General features: G+C 38.6%; 1 protein-coding gene across 1 annotated transcript in view; it reads right to left on the bottom strand.

The window, feature by feature from the left end:
* Positions 1-21524, bottom strand: part of CFTR (CF transmembrane conductance regulator) — an 84570-nt gene that overhangs the window by 54969 nt on the left and 8077 nt on the right. The window contains exons 4-11 of the mRNA XM_052790940.1: positions 17424-17639; positions 16417-16506; positions 14864-15027; positions 14292-14417; positions 10298-10544; positions 7904-7996; positions 7194-7376; positions 4504-4695 (exon numbers count right to left, since the gene is read on the bottom strand). Coding sequence (XP_052646900.1) covers positions 4504-4695; positions 7194-7376; positions 7904-7996; positions 10298-10544; positions 14292-14417; positions 14864-15027; positions 16417-16506; positions 17424-17639 — 1311 coding nt within the window. The remainder of the gene's footprint in view (positions 1-4503; positions 4696-7193; positions 7377-7903; positions 7997-10297; positions 10545-14291; positions 14418-14863; positions 15028-16416; positions 16507-17423; positions 17640-21524) is intronic.

Below are 21524 nucleotides of genomic sequence, written 5' to 3'. Positions count from 1 at the left end.
GGACCACTGATCTGTGCTGGAATGGTTTGATCTAGAAGTTGAAAGCCTTCACTTCCATATTTGCAAACTGGGACCATCATTTTAGAAGACGTGTTAAATTAGGTGCTCGCCCTGCTTGCTTGCTATTTCTCAAGGAAAGGAAAAAAAGAGGAAGAAAGCAGTGGAGAAGGAACAAGCAGCTCTTCTCCTATGCCTTTTTTTAAAACTTTTTTTACTGTGATGTCTCAGACTGTATCATGTAACTTAAATGTATCAGCATTCCCTTGAGTTCAGCATCACACAAGAATAAAGGCAATGTCTACGCACCACTTATATCTCACTGCAGCTGTATTTAGTTTGTGCTGGGCTTTCAGAAATAATTCTTGCCAGTAAGGCTGTTTCTATGGGATATCAAAAACGCTAAAGTAGCTCTGAATTACAGTCCCTTTATCTCAACTCCAAAGCAGTCTTTCTTTTGTTCTGTCACCTTCCACTGCTCTTCTCTTTACCTCTGCCCATTTCCAAACTGCAATAATTAGAACGACATTGTAAAACATGATTTTACCTCCCTTGATGCCCTACTTACCCTCAAAGGAAAAATATAATCAAGAAATGTAATTATAATCAAGTTCTGAATCATTTTACACATATAAAGCAGGCTACACTACCATAAAAACACACATATAAGCTGTACAAACAGAAGTTTAAAAAGTACCTTGGGAGTGCTTTTACTGATGCACAAAGAGATGCATTTGAGAACCTTTCTCATGCTTCTTCAGTGTTATATATATACACAGCAACATCCTGAAATTATGACAAGCAGTAGCACTTAGACCTGATAAACTTCGCTCACTGAGCCTTTGACACACAACTGTCTTTCGCTGTGGATCATTTCAACAACTCGGATCTCATACACTCGTACAGGGTTGCACTGAGGTGTCCCTTGCTCTTGGCATCCCCATGTGCCAGAGAAAGCTACAGAGCAGAGCTCTGAGGACCAAGGGCCATGAAACCTATGACACTATCCTGCTGCCACGTGTTATCAAGTGGAACTACACTCAAAGGAGCACCATTAAACCACAATCTTCCCATATGTAGACTCACAAAACAGTGACATGATTCACTGCATCTAACCATTCATCAGTCATGCACCTATGTGATGGGTGTTGGGTGAGACAACAGTTATGTTATGCATGAGAAAAAAGGATACTTGAGAGATGTGTAAACACTAACTGAGCCTGTAAATCCAGGCACAGACTGAGATCCTAATGTACTGTGCACTACACAAACACACTTTGTCAAACTACATTGGCATAGTATTTATGAGGGATGCAGTTCTCCAATATATCAGATTAATTTTCTTTTTAATCTTCATCTTCTGTTTCACAGTACAACATCATTAACAGGTGTACTGACACAACTGGAGGGTAGGTGAATTGCAGCAAAGCAACAAGCGTAAGAAGCTGAAGGCAGAAATCTCTTAAGCTGAGTATACAGGTCAAGGAAGTACAACATGTAGCTACCTGAACTCTTTGGACTAAAAAATGTCCCATTTTAGTGTTCTAAATTGCTATAAACTTATGTGAGCTTATAAAAGAAATAAAAGAAATAAAATAAAATCCTTTTGTTGCTCATAGTTTCATTGCTTTCCAGTAATGTTAATTGTGAATATTCAAAATTCATTAAAGAAACCATCTTTTTAACCTTCCTTTTGATGCTTCCATACACAAATAGAACAAAACGTAAAACTGCAAGAATATCTTTTAGAAAAACATCAACAATCCTTCCTCCATTCAAGAAAAACCTACCAAAGAACACCCATTTTTTAGGTAATGGTTAATATAACCAGATTTGCCATTCTTTAGGACTTTACAGAATAAAAATCTAACACATAACACTTTCTAACCTCTAAATAAAGATCTGATTTCCTATACAATGACAATGTTATTCTTGGACACCTAAAAATATGGAAAGCTCTGTGAAATATTTATTTGCACTTTCCATCTTTCATAATTACTTTGAGATAAATTCACCACAAGTACCTAGCAACTCTAAAGAGGCCGTAAATGATAAGTCCTTAGCAAATCAACTACACTGATCCAACTGTACCAATCCAAAAAGTAAGGCAGAAAAATGTAGCGCTGACTTTTCTGAAAATTCTCATGCACCCCGAATTATTTAAGTTACACTTGCTTAATTTCACTTTAATATCTCCATAGACCTAAAACAAAGTGCAGAGCACTTGTATGAAGTCACCCAGCTTCAGTGTCCCGCTCTGCTGACAGACAAGAACAGGCTACTCACTGTGTGTCAGGAAGTGCCCAACCTATGTAGATGGTATGACATGACCCACATAGAGTAACCTCTAGTACTTTATTGGCATTAATGAAGACAAAGAGAAAAAGACACCAAATTTAGAAATTGGACTAGATCTTCAGTATGCTTCCTCTACAGTGTGATGGTGGGCATTTTGCAGGTATGTTACTTTTTGCAGTAGTAACACATCTATTTGCCCACTGGGTCAAAGAAGATGGCTTTGTATTCCCCAAAAAGTTTTTGTGAGCATGGAGCTTGGAATTAAATCTCACTTAGCCCCTGTTAAGAGCTGTATGTTAACTGAGCTCCAGCATATGTGCAATAAGGAAATAACACTCTCTTTTATCACCAATACTTGGTTCACCTTGAAAAGTCCATAGAAGAACTAGACTCGGCAACAGGCCTACATTCAGGTGGACTATGTAACTACATAGCAGAGTTGCAGAGAAGGGGGCAAAGTGAACTTTCTTAGGCAAAAACCCTCTGGTACCTCTCCTTTCTGAAGAATGAGAACACACACAAACCCAATCCAACAAAGCACTAACCCTTGTAATAAACCCCTAAAAGGTCACACTGGGGAGTAAACAGGGAATTAATATTTGAAATCCATCCTTCAATCTGCCATACTAAGTCCTGTTTAGCAACTTAAGATGTAAAAGCTAAAGACCCTACAAAGCATAATAGCAATAAAGTAATGCATTTGGCTTCCTTGCAGACCATTCTGCCTTCTCTTCAGGCCAGGCCAATTTATTCAGCTTCAGTCCAGAAGAAAATATCCTTATAAGTATCAAACTTGATCTCAAATAATTAGCCCTGCTAGGAGGTGAAGCATATCATTTCGCACAGAGCTGTACCAACACAGATCAAAGCTGTCTTGATTGAGCCTGTTTGGAGAACAAAGGAGCTGCAGCCTACTGAGACACCAAGCTGTCCGACCAACATCAAAACACTGAGACATCCCACCGACACCGAGACAGTGAGCCCTCCCAACAACACCAAGACACCAAGCCGTCCCACCGGCACCGAGACAGTGAGCCATCATTAACCACCTTCTGCTCTAGGAAGGGCCCGGGCTGAGAAGCCTCTTTGGGCAAGGACAGTTTTGAACTGCTGAAGCCAGTTGTTTCTTGGACCTTTGGCATTAACTACAACTTTTACGGCTGGGGTTAAGGACTACTCTCTTCAGAAAGCCTGACACAGAAGCTGTTAATTCTGTCTTCAGAAGCTTTCAAAGATTTCCAGCAAACGACAATCCAAACAGAAGCTGAAATGGCCATAAACATATAAGAAAAGATTACTTTATCGCTTAACTATACCCTGCTCCGAGATAAAGCGCTGTAACCTCATCTTATTTTTAAACAGACTGGCTATTGTCTTCTTGCTTGACTGGCACTAAAGGAAAGTATGTTTCACTGTGTGGCCTAAAGACAGATCCTACACAGCACAGTTAAATATTTATTGTTTTCACCTACATGTTACAGACAAAATGCCTGATCTTAAGGCATAGCAATAAGGGTGGAAAGGTCTAAAATGCTGTCTCCTTTTGTATCTTGTAATGTGAAAAGATATCTTTTCCTACACTACCCTCTGGCAACATCAAACACACACAAGGACATTTCCACATCATTGTACTAATTGTGGGCTACATGTCACATAAGGATTGATCCTGCAATAATTTCCAGTGTGAGAATTTTCAACGTGCACACAGGAAAACCCAACTTCAGTCAAGATTTTCCTGTAAATAATTCAGCTTTCTGGCACAGAGTTCTAATTATCCCTGGAGCCATTTTTGAAGTGCAAAAGAAAGGAGGAAAACAGGTTCGCTTCCAAGATTGTAAGGAAAAGCTTCTTTATGGGGAAGAAACGTGAAAAAAATTTTGTAGGAACAATACTTTTTACATCATTTCTTTAACATTAACGTGTTTACCCAGGTTTTTAACTAGCAAAGACTGAGAAGGCAGACACCTTATAATATCTGAGCCAGCTCATTTAGCTCCTGTTGTGTAAACTACCAGAACCGGCACGCTCAGTTTATCTCCCAAGGAACTGGCAACAGGCTGACTTGCAATTCCACAAAACTGGGATGCCAGACTGAGTTCCTTAAATCTCAGAAATGTCTTGCTTACTAAAAGCTCCACTCCCTGACTTTTTCTTTGGGGTTTTTCACTTGGGTTGGGTTACAGGTCTTAAGAGTCCTAGATGACTGACCTCTTCTAGTTGGCAGGCTTTGATGACGCTCTTGTATCGGTATTCATCATAGGATACACCAAAAATTATGTTTTCTTTTATTGTTCCAGGCATGATCCAGGAGACTTGAGGTGAAAAGGATATCCTTCCACTGTGTTTAATTTTACCCTGTGAAGGCTCCAATTCTCCCATTATCAACATCAGAAGAGAAGTCTGAAAAATCATTAACACTTGGTTAATATATCAGAGACCTGTACAACCATAAGAAATGCTAAACAAAGTGAGAGTCACCCTGCTAAGTCACTTAAATGGTACATTTGTCTTGTAAAGAGTGTCCCTATAAGTACTGATCTAGTGCAAGCTGCAATTAGTGGATATTTTCATGATATGCATGGTTCTGAAAGGCCTCTGAAATGAGAGAAACTTCATTCAATGAATGATAAAAATTGTGTAAGATAACTTGTAAAAAAGGCATGCTGCTGCAAAAGTATGTATTTTTAATTGAACTTCCAGTAATTTTACAAGGTAAAAACATGAGCATCTGTGAGACACATGCAGACATAAGGTATTAGTACTTACGGAGTATGTTATCTGATTTTTAACATTATTAGTAACTATTTTGTTTCTTCTTTGTACAACACAATTCATGTTTACGATTTTGCTAGTATACATAAGCCTTTTATCTGTATTGCCTTGAAAAATGCAATTTCTTTGTGTATGTATATACAATTACTCAGAAGCTACTCAGTGTGATCTGAATTTTCTTCTGTAACTGTTAACTCATTTACGTGAATACATGACCTAAGTCTATTTACTACTTCCCTTCATAAAAGAATTGATTGCAATTTCAGTACTGACATGTTATAATTTCAAAGTTAATCAGTAGCTTGCAGTAACCTTGTCACACATCACTGGCTACTAGATCAAAGAATAGAATTGAGAAATACAAGGAAAAATAAGTTACAAAGCCATTCCAGTGGTGTAATAAACAGTCAACAAAGCTGGGACGTAACAGTCAAAGATCTAAAAATCTGTCTAAGTCACAGTTTCATGCTGTCAAGCCCAAAGATCCTTTGACAAGTTTTACAATATGCAGGGGGAGTCTCAAGAGATTCTTTCCATTATACCAGAATCTAACTTTTCCAAAATGCCAAGTAAGAAGTTTCTGATCTTGCAAAGGACAGCCACTTGGTATGTTTTGCACACTGGATGTTAAACTGCTGTATCTTGTGCCATATAACACAAATGGGAAAAAAAAAAATGCAAACCCAACCCTATCTAATATTGAAGCAGTATTAAAAGAGCTTATGTCAGGTTTCATACCTGTTATAGATAAAAAAAGTGTGCAGTCTGTTTCATAGGCCTCACAATTCCTGAATATACAGTAACAGCCTCAAGCAACATGAAGGAAACCTTAAATTAAGAGGGCTTAAGGGAAGGAGAAATTCTTTTTTGGGGGACAGGGGTGTAAACCTTATTTTTTGTAAATCTTTCAGATACTATTATAAGCCTTTTATCTTTACTGCCTTGAAAAGTGCAAATTTTTTTGTGTGTATATACTCACATAAACTGCTCAGTGTAATCTGAATTTTCCTCAATTTCCTAAGTAGCTGAATAAAGGATATATATACATCTTTCAGCACTTTCTAGTTGACATTTTTGTATTACAAGTATAAAAAAATAATATAGAAGCCTTGATCATATTGAAATTGATGGGTCCTTTGCCACTGACTCCAATAGACCAAAGATTTTACCCCATGCAAGTAAAAGGAATCAGAATATGTTCACCAATAATTTGTTAAGCGGGAAAAGAAAAGTTGCCAAACGCATAATGAATGCTCGTTTTGACTTTCACATCTCCTCAGAAAAGCCAGTGAAGATGAAAGACTCATCTAATTACTTGCTGTTCAAAGTGAATAAGAGTATCACAGTTCAACTCATTTTATATTAATAAGGTTAATCAGATGTGTTATCTGCAAACTAGATGTATTGATAATATTTGGGGTTCTAAAATGATGATTAATTTAAACCACAACTTTTCTCAGAAAACCACCAGTTTCAGCAGCACCTCTCCAGGCTTTCACCTGGGACTCAGGGAGCCTGTCTGAGTGAGGCACTGTAGGAACCAGAGCACAAGTGACCAGGTCTGCCACATGTCCAGGGAATGCATCTCAGTTACCTGGCTAATCTGTGTCAGGCTTGTCAGGATACTGACCATCTTGTGTTCAAATTTTTCCTTAAAATGTTAGCAAGGCAGGGGGAAAAAAAAAAGTCTGCTTTCTAGCACACTAAGCCATCTTGATATCTATGCTATGTTCTCCAGTTTATTGTTTTAAAGGCAGGGAGATTCTTGCTATAAGCATTAACTTTAGGTTTCAGTCTGCATTATTACTGTAAATCTCCTTTTACTTCCTACAGAAAAATAGTTTTTTCCTTTAAATTGCTCTTTCCTTATTAAGCCTGTATCCTTGTATGTACAAAAAATATCCAGCAAACTCCTTCTCATATTGGCCACAGAGTAACACTTCAAATAACTATTGGCCATTTTATTGAAACTTACAGTTTATTCATACTTTTTCCTGCAGCCGTCATTTTTACAGTGAGCACAGGATAGCAAGAATACAGTAATACAGGTAACAATATAGATAACAACACAATGTTATTCCTTAAAACTGTTAGGACTTTTATTGAAACAACAGAAACAGAAATACCTTGCCTGCTCCAGTAGATCCAGAAACAGCTAATAACTGTCCCTTCTCAATCTTGAAATTTATATCCTGAAGAACAGGAGAGGCATGAAGGGGAAAATTACTGAAGAAGAGACTGTTGTCAGTGCTAGGAGCTTTGCTGTTGTTGTTTTCCTGGTTTGCTTTTACAAACAGCTCTCCAATTCCCTGCAACATAACACAGATGTGTATTTGTATGTACATAAAAAATAAAACATGCATATGCAGACATGTATATCATACTATGGATTTATGAAAACTTATGAACTTACTTTTCTGATGTTACTTTTCCTATCTATAACATATTTATTATATTCTTAAATACATATATCTTTTAATGTATGTATTGGACTTGCTCCTAAATTTGTGAACACAAACAAAATTTGCCTACTATAGAACTGCTTTCCAATGTTTATACATGCCACAGCCTGATTCTGTTTTCAAGCTGGCTTAAATCAGAAATAACTACTTATTACAGGCCTTAACACGTATTAAAAGGTCTCTTCCAAAGTTTCTCAACCGCAGATAATTTGATATTATGCATTAATTACTTGCCATATATTCCTTGCCTCATGATAGGTGAAGCCAGTTAAAATGAAGGAGCGTAGGCTGCTCTTTTTAGAGAACACCAAAGCAAGTATCAGTAAAAAAGATATGCTCTTGTGTTTTAATTTAGTTTGGGTAAAAGTACTAACCTCATCCCAAAAAGCTGTTACATCGTCCAGCTCAACCCCAGTGGTTGTTAGATTGTACTCCGGGGCTTTATATTCTTTTTTCAGCAAGAAATCCTAAAACCACCATGAAAGCAGATGAGAGGGAACAGTAAGGGACGGCCGTACAAAGCAGTACATACCTGCCAACACTGAGCACTAACTAGTATTTCTGATGGTGCTATTGCATTGTAGTGTCCTAGAGAGAGGCATAAATATAGCTTATACAATGTATTTCGGATGCAGAAGGATTTTTGAAACTACCAATTCTTTCATTCCTAGTGAAACATAACCATAAATGTACTTAGTTCTGGTTAGAAAGAATATAAAAAACCTGGCATTTCCTTTGCTTTCAGGACTTGTATCAGGCAGCATCACCCCTTCGACCTTAATCCTTTTCAAATAAAGCTTTGGTTTTGGAGTAGGATGTCAAAGGTTGCACTCCAGTAAACAGTGAAACAAAGCAGCTACATGCTGCTATCTCCCTATTCCAAAATGGCAAGAGTTTAAAAGAGTTAGAGTGATGTCTCTACCAACAAAAAAAAAAGGCAGATAATGATCCTGGCCAGTACAGCATTGAAGCAGTGTAATTTCAAATGACACAAGTCAGCAACTCGATGCTTATGTTACCTTCTGGGATAATATTAGGAAAAAAGAGTATGCCTATGCTAATATAGGAAAGATAACTTCTCTGTTCCATTATTTTGTTAAGGTTATGCAGTCTGTAGGTAACATCTCCTCTAAATTGTCTTTCTAAATTATGTGGAACCAAATAGGTCTATGTGGGCAATACAATGCACAAACTAAGCAGATATGGGGGAAAATCAGTTCTCTACAGTAAACTTGCAAATTTCCCAAGTAGAACAAGCAGAAGGGAAAAAGCAGATGATTGAAAGGGCAGGAACCGAAAAATGGGAAGGCAAAACACACACAGTTTATGCAAAAAAAGGAAAAGATAGCTAGGCTTTCATAACAAAGGTGGTGGGGTCATCCAGTGGAGTTGCTGGAGCAGTGATAGTCAGAGAAAGCACACTGGTCCTGAACGCTTCATGGTCTAGAAAACATGGGTCTAGCTACAGGGAAAATACAATAGCCAAGGGGACACATCTGGCCCAGTGAACTCTCTAAACTGATGAGGAAATTAAATCAGAGAAATGTACGAATGGTATATTATTTTTGTTTATGCTTCCTGTGACAAGCAAAGGGCATCAGTGTTCTGGGATTCTGCGCAGTCTGTCTATGGGGTCTATACCCAACCTGCCACAAAAAGATGATTATTTATGGATTCCAGAGCACCCACAGAGCTAATATCCCCAAAGACAAGCATTCAGCAAAGTGAGGGCAATGGTACTGTAACTGGGCTTGCCAGTTCTGTGACAGCGCATTTGATACACTCTTCCAGGAAACAGGAGAGAGAGGATACCTCCACTAACACCTAGGGAATTTGAGAGCACAAGGACTGCCTAAATTGGGACCCAACAAGGCAGCCTTCTGAATGTTGAATAGAAAGGTTTATGGCTAGATTTCTCAAATTTTCTGTCCAGCTGAAAATCATAAAAATCCAATACCTGCTTCTTATTCTACATTAAGGTTCAGATTTCTGATTAAGATCTGTAAGTTCCATATGAGGTATTTTTATCACACTAAAAATAAGAAAATCTATGTTTTACCAAAAAACATCTTTAAATATGTAAAAAAAAAGCCTAAGATTTCACCCCAAAATAGAATAAGAATTCTTTTCCTGAGGCATGATCTCAAAACAGCAGATAAAACAAATAGAGTTAATGAGAATTCACCCTGATTTGACTCTGCAGATAAGCTTCTCATGCTGGTATATGAGCAACTGATCTCAGTAGGTAAGGTAAGTAGTAATTATTTGACCAGTACCTTAATTATATTTACTAGTCATAATGAATGAGATGCACATTTGCATAAGATGCACAATCTCCTGCTGTTCTTACCGCTAATAGCTAGGAAAACAGAAGATCTGTGACCACAACTACTGGAAGCCGTGCTATATAAAACATGTACTAATTTGGTACTTCCGTTTCTGAAGGAAAAACATCTCTTAAGCACCGCAACTCATGACATATTTTTATTAAGTTCCTTATTCTGCAATGAGAAGAAATAACGAAAAGCCATTGTTTCAAAAAAAGCAGCATGCAGATAGCATGAGACTCCTGTGGTTATGCTGCCTGGGGAACCATATAACAATATCAAGATTTATAATGACATTTCATGGTGGGTAGTCAAAGCAACATATAGTATACTTGGAAAGTCTGCATAAATGCTGTGCACGTTTGTTGATCAACTGACAAGATAACATGCTATAAAGAATTAGCTTACGTACTTGGGAAGATTTTAGTGTATGCACCCTACCTGTATTTTGTTTATTGCTCCAATAGAGTCATACCAGGTCTGTACAGACCCAGGAAACTGCCTGGTCACTGTCATTCGAAGAACAATGCAGAAGGAAATGGTGGTAAATATTTTTCGGAGAATAATTCCTTTAATCACAGCATATGGAAGCACAGCTAAAAACACCACAAAAAAGCCTGAAAAGAAGAAGGCTGAGCTGTTGAAATATCTCACATAAGCAGCTTTTCGGGTAAGCTTCAGTTCAGTTCTGTTAAAAAAACAAATATGAATAATTAGTATAGGATTCCACAGTTTACATCTTACAAATGTTTTGGATGGAACTGTTGGTAAAACAATTAACTCAGAGGCTCGTTCATCCTTCTTATTTTCTAGCATTGCAGTTAAAAAGCAAGATTCAAAACAATTTTGGGACCTAAAAAATAACTGGAACCAAATTTTGGGACCAATGTTCAGAGATGTCAGACAAAATAACAATGATCTATGTCATGATTTAGATACCTCATAAACCACAAGCCTCTACTATTCCTGGCAAAACCATCCTTAAGCTTCTAATGCTGTGGTATATGATACACTCCCAGAAGCATCATCCCATGCTCGTCTGGTCATCTAGATACATAACTCCCCTAGAAATAAGATACTTTGAAATGCCAGATTTGCTATACATGACCATAAAAAAAACTAAGAACAATCCACAATCCCATTATAGTGTCACCTCCTTTTGCAGATCACCCTACTAACAGCTTCACCCGTGAAGAAAGGTATCAGTTAACCTCAGCTTGAAGAGATGGAAGGCAGGGAGTCTGCTCTCCACCTTCCTTTCTCCATAGAAGCTCAGTCTACGGAGCAGCTTACTGACTGCTGTGCAGTCAGGAATGCAACTGGTGATTACTCTTAGCTGCTTCCACAATGTCTATGCATCTTACAACAAGCTATTAAATAAAAAGACAAATAATCCAGGGAGCGTAATTCATTTTTTGAGTTGATAGAACTAACTCACAGTGCTGAAGCTTTCTATTGACTGCTCTCATTTTGACCCTGTTCACTTCACATTCCCCAGGTGCCCTGCAGCTCAGCTTTGCCTGAACAAAGGCACCTCTGCTACAGTGAAAGAGCAATTGCTCTGCTTCAAGAGCAATTAACTGGGGCTAGAGATGGAGCTAGACCCCAAGATGCCCATTCACTGGGTGAGCGCTCTAACCACTGGGATACTGTGCAGAAGTTCACAGTCACATTGGTGACGGTAATACCTGCTGTCGCAAGGCTAAGCACCATAACCTTTATGTGTCTTCTGGTATTGAGCCAGTGTCTGCATGCAAAGTCCATCCAGGATTTTGGGGCTGTGGAGAACCCCCTTTCAGCTCCACACTACGCATGCATGAGACTTCCACAAGCATCCAGCATCTTACCAACTTTTGTCAGCCCAAGTGTTCTTAAAAGTCCCTGACAGAAAATCAGAGCTCAGCCAGTTTTGGAGCAGGGTGCCTAGCACTTCTTGTTAAGTCTGTATTTCACAAGAGAGGCCTGAAGAAAGTAGCCAGGCATGCAGGTCACCACCATGGTAGCAGCCACTGCCCTGGAGAAAGGGCCTTGTAAGTCCCTCCAGAGCTTGTAAGAGACTGTGGGTGGCAGCACTGAATAGAGATAACCAAGATTTTGGGGCTTGGTGCTCGTCCAGTCCCACACAAATGCCTGGGTAGAACCTATCAAAAAGCCCCCCAGTGCACACAGCCGCTACTTCAAAGAGGGAGAATCAAAGCACTAACCCTTTTCACTATGCTCTCAAGTACCAGCCACAAGCTGACCCAGCCACAAGCAGAAGTTTTCCAGAGGTGGGTCTGTCTGTGATACAGGCTTGAGAGTTCTGTAAATTAAGCACTCATTTGGGACAGGTCTTGCTGATGCAATATGGGCACTTGAAGAGAGATGTAAGGGACACTGTGAGCCTCATGCATGTATAGAGTGTAGACCAGTGTATGCCTGTTTTCTGAAGTGGTGCTGCAGGAATCAGTACAAATACATGAGCTTGAGAGTCTTTGCTTTATATAAAGATGTGTCTTCTGCTGACAAAGTATAGACACTTCCAACTGTGGACTTCACCCTCTCCAGTGCTATGCTATGGTTCAGGGGAACAGTTTGGTGTTGTGGTTTTTTTACTTCTCTGAATACATTGCATAGCCCATAGGAGTGCAGGTATGTTTATTCAGACACCTGTTACGAACAGTTATCACTACTGACTTAAGAGGGCACACAGAAGACAGCCCATATTGGTCCCTCAGAAGTGTCACAGTTCCCCAGGGGAGTTTGCCTGCAGCAGTGTTACACCTGCCGGATGGCAAGCCCTGGCAGCCCAAGTCTACCAGAGCAAGGGCACAGGTGTATCTAGTTCATTAGAGTTGATTAAACTGGGTTGCTTCAGAAAATGCCAGCATGCAGAAGCAGCTTGGTAATGACTGAGTTATAAAGCACTGTTGCTAAAATACAAGAATGGCTTCATGCACAAGGTCTCGTTTCCTAACAGTTTAACAAGCTAACTGACTGGGAAGCCTTGCAGAGCTGGCTCAGCAAGCAAAATTCTATTGAAACTCTGACAGTCCTGGGTTGACCTGCTCTGATGATGTCATCACCAAGTGACCTGTTGGATCACTCAAAAAAATATTGTATTTTGGTGCAGAGAAGTAGAAGAGAGATATTTTGATCTTGTAATATTGCTAGCATCCTTGTCTTTTAAAAATCCATGCATAATATAATAAAAATTGAATTCCAGCATTACAAAATCCACTATAAATTATTGTAGAAAATAGAGATCATAAAATGACAGTCCTTTTTCCAGGTTTCTGTGACCATTTTGTGGACTAAAATTTATGTAATTCATTTCTACAGGATTTGCTCACAAGATGTGGTCTCAAATTTCCTAAAAGCAATGCATATGACTAGTGACACCAGGGGAATCCTAACCTGGTTCCATCCTCGAGCTGGAACTCCCAGCCTGGATTCAGACTGAGTTTTCTCTGATGGTTTATAGTAAATCATCACAAATTTTAAGATCTTCCTTACTCTAAAGGTAAAGAACACTTCACTTTCCCTGGATTGTCTTTCAGAAAGCAGCTGAACAAGATGGTGTTTGTGTAATAATATCGTTTCATCTCTTTTATTTACATGATAATATGACACTTATATTTCTTTTATTTTCTTTTATTTTTCCAATCACACACCTGGCACAGAATTTTAATTCTCTGTAAAGGACTAAACAAACACATGGGACAGCTTTAGTGCAGTCAATCAATATGTCACTTCTCCTCCCTTCCCCAAGGACTCCCTGTCAGTAACGAAGACCTCCTTCTCATAGCTCTCAGCTAACTAGGTTAGCTCTTTTACCTCCTTTCTGCTTCAGGTCTGGTAGTTCCAGTTCAATCTTACTATTAATTGAAGTTCAATCTTACTATTAATAATTTTAATTATTAAACTACAGACAATAAATGTTAATGCAATTGTGGAGGATGAATACATGAAGCTGTGCTACTTTAATCCTTTCACGGATTGCATGTAACATTTAAAACCAGCTTTATTACATTTCTCAGAAAATGGCTGCAGAGGACTCATACTGTTTCCTTCACCACAGAATAGGAAAGTCTGTAAAGCCTTAAGCAACCATCACAAAAGGGCTTTTTATTGTAAGATGAGGATAGGGTTGGCCAGAAACAAACACAGATGCCACAATTGTTTTACCTGCGCAAACTCACCACTGAAATATCATTAGAACAAATGAGGAAGCAAATAAAAAAAAAAAAAAAAAAATCTCACCTCCATAGTGAACTTGACAAATTGGGAAAAAAACCTAAGCTGCAGTGTGGGAATGCATGGTTAGTTTATGGAGGATTAATGCTTGTGTGCTTTACTTACTTCTTAACTAACAAGACCACAGATGGTGTTCATAGCCACCTGATTTTTTTTTCTGAGCACATAAAAAATTTGACTAACAAATGAGAACACTTACTCACGGATGCTTTCAATCATTTTTTCCATTGCATCTTCCCAACAATAGGCTTTAACTGACTGTATATTTTCAATTATTTCTGAGGTGATGACAAGTCTCTCATTGATCTTTCCTGCCCTCTTATTCCTACAAAGTAAAAAGGCAGTAGGTCAATCTTCATCCTTTTCATCCTGTATAGTTAGTTTGTATCCCATTATACCTTATGAAAAAACTTTTCCTATATGCCTATGCTTAAAATATTTATTTTAACAGAATTATTATGAAGAATGTGAAAGGAATTACTAGAAATCTAGTAACTGTTTTATGAAGGAGAAGAAACAAGCTCTAAAAAGAATAAATCAAGTCACTAACAAGGAGTTTTAATTCTACAAAGCATTATCACGATTTACTGCATGTTAGGCCTTTCATTTTGTTAAGTTTAGACAGCTGCTGCTAAATAAGTAAAGGCTTGTCTGTGACTTTCCCAACTCAGCCAACATCATAACTACAGACCCTTAATCAAGTGGTATAAACTTCTTAAACCAACGTGTTTCAGGAAAATATATTGAAATATTTTAAAACAGTCTCATCACCTGTATTTCATCATCATTTGTCCCAGCCAGGCTTGGAAAAAGGCCAGGACTATTAGAAAAGCAAGTCCAGAAAATGCAGAAGCTTCTAACATATCCCAGAGCAGTCCCATCAGCAGTGCCACTTGTAAAGGTGCAATCCATACAAAATGAGCCAGAGCAAGACCCTGTGGAAGCCCACAGCAGAAAACAATAATAATACAAGTTACAGATATGCTCTGAAAACTACGTGAAAAGGAAGAAGTCATTAAAGTGACACTTTGAAAAACATAATGAAGAATGGTACAAATATTTCCAGTGGTAAAACAAGTTTATAAAGGAGGATTTGTGATCCTAAGCACATAACATTCTGGATGTTAATTATGATGACAGTACAGCAACACATATGCATTCCACACATAAACTTTGATTTTTGTAAGACAAAGTTCAGTCTGCAATTGTCTCTTCGCTATGTATATGCGCAAGGAAAAATCCCAGCTTTGTAAAAGTAAACAGAATTTGCCATCAATTCTGACTTTTTCAACCACTGCAAGATGAGAAAAATACACAGAGGAATATTCTGACAGTCATTTAATCTGATATAGGAGGCAAATATTACTTTGGTGAAGAGATGACTGTCATGTGAACACAACTAATTCAAAACAGATTACTGCCTACTTCAGTCATGTTCCTTCACATTGGGGAGATTTTGGACTGAATCCTGTGATCAGGCTGCACAGGGGTCTGCGTTACTGCAGCTACACTGCTGCAATGATAGGACACTTGTCCCAGCTTGTTCAACGCTAGCTGACATTGCTCTATACAGTAATATAGTGCTTAAAATAAATACACCCCACAGTTCCAGCCATGTGTCTACAGTCTCTCTGGTCTTGCTTCTTTCATAGGAAGCAAACCTTGTACTACTAATGGGCCAATTAAACATACATGCTGAACAGAAGTTCATAGATGTTCCAGCCCCCAAAACCATTAGCAGGGATTTACCTCTGTGTCTTTAACAAAACAGAAGTTTTACAGGAGACTCTGAAAGTATTGTCTAAGATGGATATGTTGGGTATGATTCCTAATGAGGTCTTTCTTACATCAACACTTATTCACTTTTAGGAGAGTGGGTAATAGTAGCAACAGGATGCTGAACATCATTGCTTGTTCAAAGGCAGGAATGGACTGGATCACCTTAGTGAAAAGGTACAGTGGTCAGGAAAAGAGGATAGAAGGATTGAACTAGCAAGTTCTGACCTCTGCATAACCCAGGGTTTTCCTGGCAGGTTCTCACTGGACTAGAGAACAAGCAGGTTTTTATGGTATATCTCTTTTTTAGGTTTCCTCCATTAATCAGCATAGGAGATAAAGGATGTCATAAGTATCAGAACGAGCATTTCCATGACCACGTGCCAACACATTTTCTTAAGGTAGTAATTCATTTTATATCTACAATGAGCACTCAGTGCAGTTCGTCATTTATGCTCTTTCCTTCCTTAATATTTGTCATGAACAGCTTGAATTATTGCATTTGTATTTGATGGATCACCAAGCGGATTAAACAACCAATGACATACCTCATCAAATTTGTTCAGATTGTTGGAAAGAAGACTGACCAATTGTCCAGTACTTATTTTATCTAGAACTCTGCTTGACAGCTTTAAGATCTGTAAAAGAAAACAAAACCATAGAAAAATGGCCATGTAACATCCCCATGAAACAGAATAAATACAGATAGAAATAATAAGCAATGGTACAGTAGTATAAATAACAATTCACTTATCTGTTTATGCTATAAAGAAAGTCTCATTAAACTTGTTATTTATGTCACTTGAATTTAATATAGCCATTAAATTGCTTTACAAATATTGATTTATTGACTTAGTCCTTGCTTTCTGTTGAATATTTTATGTATATAGATATATATGCAAATGCAAGTTTTAATTAAGCATGCATGCTGTGTGCTGCCTTGCATCCTCAAAAATCTCCTACTGTGTCTATCTTGACAAATATTTTTGAAAGATGTTTTCACAGTGAGCTTTATACTAGAGTAACTAACATGTTTGTTTAAATTAGCTGCTTTTGGTATTGGTAAAACCAAATACCTTTTTAAATCTTCGGATTTGTGAACACATGATGAATCAGTATCTGTTGATTCTTCATGCTATAGAGATCTCACACATTATCATTCAAACTCGATCCCTTCTATGTTATATTTATTGTTTAAATCTTCACCTCTAATCTTTTGAAAATATTCTTTGGCCACTAGCATATGTTATTCTTCCTTTGCAATACACGTGCATCACAGGAGCACAGTGGTAGAACAATTAAGGCATCTCACGACATATCCAGCAAGTCTGAACTCACACAGAGGCTGACTTCAGTCAAACCAGCTGTAGACAAGTATTTAATTCTTTGGACTTAGGAAATGGGAGAGCTGTCAGAAACTGATGTTAGCCACATTATTCTTTTGTGTGTTTTGTGTACCTTGACTAACAAAACTATCAATCTTTCAACAAACTGGCCTAAAAGTTACGTAGGCTACAGACAGAGGTTAGGCTTTGAGTGTAAATGAAACAATTACCTTCTTATAAATCAAACTAAACATAGCTATCCTCATTTGCATTCCTATATGATGAAGACCAAATATAGCAGGGTGTATGAGTAGTGTTCTCACAAGGAAAAGAAGGCACAAGCCAATGCCCAGGTAGTAGGCTATGGATCTTTCATCAGAGTTGTCTGGATCATAGGAAGCTATTATTCTTCCCAGCAGAAGGGGTTGCACAGATTTGGTGACTTCCTGCAGATGGAAACAAGAAAAATAATTTTGGTCAGTAGTTTGTTCATTTTTTCAAATTAAAAATTAACATTTTTAACATTTTAATTTCAAGTCCCACCAACTGAGATTTACAGCTTTATATCTTAAATGAGGAAGCCAGGTCTGTTCGCTATGCAAACCACAGAAGGTTACAGTAATTGCAAAGGAGAACAGACAACTCACTGCTGTCTCAATCTGTGATGCTCCTGCAACTCTACTAAAGTGAATCTAGTTTGTAAATTTTATTTGACCATTTTCTACAAAAGTGACAACTGAGATTAGCTTCCACATTTACTTTTCAGAGTTGTAATGGGTTAATCACATCATACGACTGAATCCAGTTTAGCAGGCTGGATCTCTGTTTTGGCCCCTAGGGAGCGGTTCTCACTGCACTTTACTGGACTTACAGGACACAGGAAGACTCAGAGCTCCTGAAATGAACACCACCAGAACAACACAGTGAGGATATAGCTAAAACATAAAGTAAGTGGAAATAGCAACAGAATAAAAGTATAAACAATTTGGATTATCCTACTCAACAGTTCTAGACATTGTACCTAAGGTTGTAACAAAAGGAGGATACGATGGCATAAATTGTAGGGGAGGCAAGTTTAACAAAAGTCCCAGAGAGAAACCAGTCCCTCCTGCATTGGCAGCCCTAGCACTTCCCATCCCAGGATAAGCAACATGGTAGAGAACCAGAGTAGGCGAGGAAAAAGAGGCAGTATCAAACTGCTGAACTGCAAGGCATCCAAGTGATCTGCTATAGCCCCAACTTTACCTTAGCCTATTAGATTTGTCCTCAGACTCCTTTTCTGTCGTAATTAAACCCCCTAGCATTATCTCACCTTTGCCTTCCATTTCCCTTCACACCCCCATCATTCTCATACTTTCACTCCCATAACGGCATCCTTTTCCATCTCTGGCTCTTGCCCCCTCTTTCCTTCCCCAATCCTTCCCCAAGAACTGCTAAAATCATCGCTGTGCTGGGGTCTAACAATTTGCTTCATCTTCTGCATGAGCTTCTGAAGGGTATGAAGTATGTATGTGTTCCTTTGCTTCATTGTTATATTCAGTGTAAAAATACTTAGTGCTAAGAACCTTTATGCGTGTCTCCTTATCCTTCTTTCTGTTGTGTCTCAGCAGAAAGCATCTGATACTTCAAAAATAGCAAGAAACTATTGAACTTGGTTTTGTACGGATGTGTTAAAATTCTGCAAAAAGTTATTAGCACTGCCTTCCAGCTGAAAGCCACACAGACCACCATACAGAGAATCAGAGGAAGTGAACTAGTGAAGTTCAGCTGTAATTAATGTTTTGCAGTGATAAATAGATTGGGAAAATCCCCTTTAATTTTTTTCCTTCTCCTTTGGGTTCCTTTTGGTCTCTTATACAAGAGCAATCCCAAGTAATTCTACAACCTGCACTGTAACCCCTTTTGAATGTCACTGTTGGTGGAGCTGATATTCATCATTCACTTTTTCCACAGAAGAGATTAAATTTTACATCTCAAATAGCATACCTGTGCTACACACTACATTTCCCAAATTAAATACCACTCTGCCCCAACACATATGCTGTAAACCTGGAGCCAGCTTTGACAAAGACTTCAGTGTTATTAGTAGGCAAAGGGAGGAGTGTTTATTAAAACACACATGACCCAAGGCAGCTGTGCTTAGACCATATGCATCCTGAAGAGGCAAACCGAAACTCCCCAAAACTCACGAAATACAAAACAGTCACCTCTCAAGGACAATGCGGTGCTTTCATACTCTCAGAGATTCCAAGATAAGCTTTTATATATAGGCTTAGAATAGCCAGATTTTTTTTTTTTAATGTACTCTTATTCTAGTGAAAATGCCACACTGCTGCTGTGTTTGTTGTGACTATAAAGGTATTGCATACATGCCTAGCTCACTGGGAAAAAAGGTGATTTACAGACTAAGGGTAGAATAATGGCTGGCAATAAGCCAAATCATTAGCTATCTCATGGGCCGTAAAAATCCACTGGTTTACAGTGGAGATTTATCAGCTTGCTTACTGAAGATATTATTATCTAGTCTATATACAAATGAAACTACCTGTTTTTAATTTTTCCTCCTGTAACCTCGAAATTACCCATTGATATAAATATGGATAAATAAACTGATTAGAATGACCTGCCTAAAAGGAAGAATGGGATTTGTGCACCTAACAGAAAATCCAGTTTTCAAGAGACATGTTTTTCCTTCTGCCCTTGCTCTTCCCTTTGCATCATCATACGCCACTGAGAAGCTCAGAAACGGCCGCCTCACAGAAATCTTAATTAAAAAGCAAAGATCTGAAGAGAAATGAGAGTACGACACAGGATACTGTGCTAATCTGACCTGGTATGGCTATTCTTACGCAATGAGAACTTTTACATTACGTGTATCCCCCATATGCTCAATCACTCTGCATTTGAAGACAATAATGCACATCCCTCTTTTGGCGTATGCCCAAGAAGTGCTTCAGGACTTTCATATCCCTCCCTGTCTCCTCACTCACACCCGTGACCTATATGCGAGAACTTCAGGAAATCCTCATTAGGGTCCTTTGGGATACGATACTAAAACCATTTCTAAGTTAATGTTAGCAGCTGCTGTGCCTCAGTGGAAATACACATTTCATGGGGATGAGTGTAAGAGAAAAATGTAAGTGGAATCAAACTGATCCTGACAGCAAAGTACCCAATTTCTTAGCTGGTATCATGCTAAAAAGCAAGATTTTCATTTTACCACCACACCACCTTTTCTTTAAATTGCAAGACACGTCTGCTGATGAGGTGAAGCATGGAAGCTGTTTCGAACAGCAGGGGTGCAGACACATTAAGTGCAGTAACTCAACGTGCCTAACACAACACTATTTATGAGGGAGAGTCGTAGTACTCTAGGGGGCCAGAGCGCAAGTGTCCACCCTGCAATAACATCATTACCTACGGTGCATGAGGGGAAAGGGAGAGATGGAAAAACTACTAGACCTAATGAGAGCAAAGCTGTGATGCCAGTTACAACAACAACTACACAAACAGCAGGGATGTCAGCAGAGGTTAAACCACTCTCCAAGAAAGGTGCTATGAAAACGGCTCAGGGATTAGACAAGAGAAGAGCTGAAAGGAAAGTGAAGTTCAAAAGAACGCACAACTTGGTTGCACCTATGCCAATACGGCACAACATCCTGTCCCCATTCGAATTAATGGCAAAGCTCCCATTAATTTCCGTGGGCAAGGCCTGAAAAGAACACCAGCAGCTTTAGCAGCAAGGTTTTTGTCTTACAGCTTGCAATAAAATGAACACCAATGATAATGGAATCAAGAATTTAAACTAAGATTTAATCTTTACATATTCATTGTGAAAGGTGCAGATTTTGTTTCCAATGTCCTGATTCGCACATCTGTGATTTCTTAAAGAAATTATAAAAAAGGAAAACAAGCAAAGAATATGACTCAAATATCCTGCAGTCCTGTTCTGTCCTCACCTGGTCTAAAATTGTACTCCATTAAAAAACTCCACATGGAGAAATCAACCCTGCACAGTCCCACACATGCATGCCCACACACACTTCACCTGCCTGTACTCTGGGAAAGGAAGTTATCCTCAAAACTGCCTGCAAAAGCCCTCAGACACTGCTTAACTTTTAACAGGAATGCATTACTGTGAAACTTTCGGCTGGCAGACTCTGCAGGAACACCCATTATAGTGTATGGTAGGCTAAATTTGTAGAACTGCTGGGGTTTTTTTAAATACAAACCTGACATGCATAATGAGTTGCTGGCTTGGTGAGGGAAAAGGTTAAAAAATTAAAGGCAGTAATGAGATGGCAGGAGCAAATAAAAGACAGAATTGGGTA

This window comes from Harpia harpyja, chromosome 6 (genome assembly GCF_026419915.1).
Source record: "Harpia harpyja isolate bHarHar1 chromosome 6, bHarHar1 primary haplotype, whole genome shotgun sequence".
NCBI classification, from domain to species: Eukaryota; Metazoa; Chordata; class Aves; order Accipitriformes; family Accipitridae; genus Harpia; species Harpia harpyja.
The sequence above is the reverse complement of the archived record's forward strand: the minus strand, read 5'-3'. Positions and strand labels throughout refer to the sequence as shown.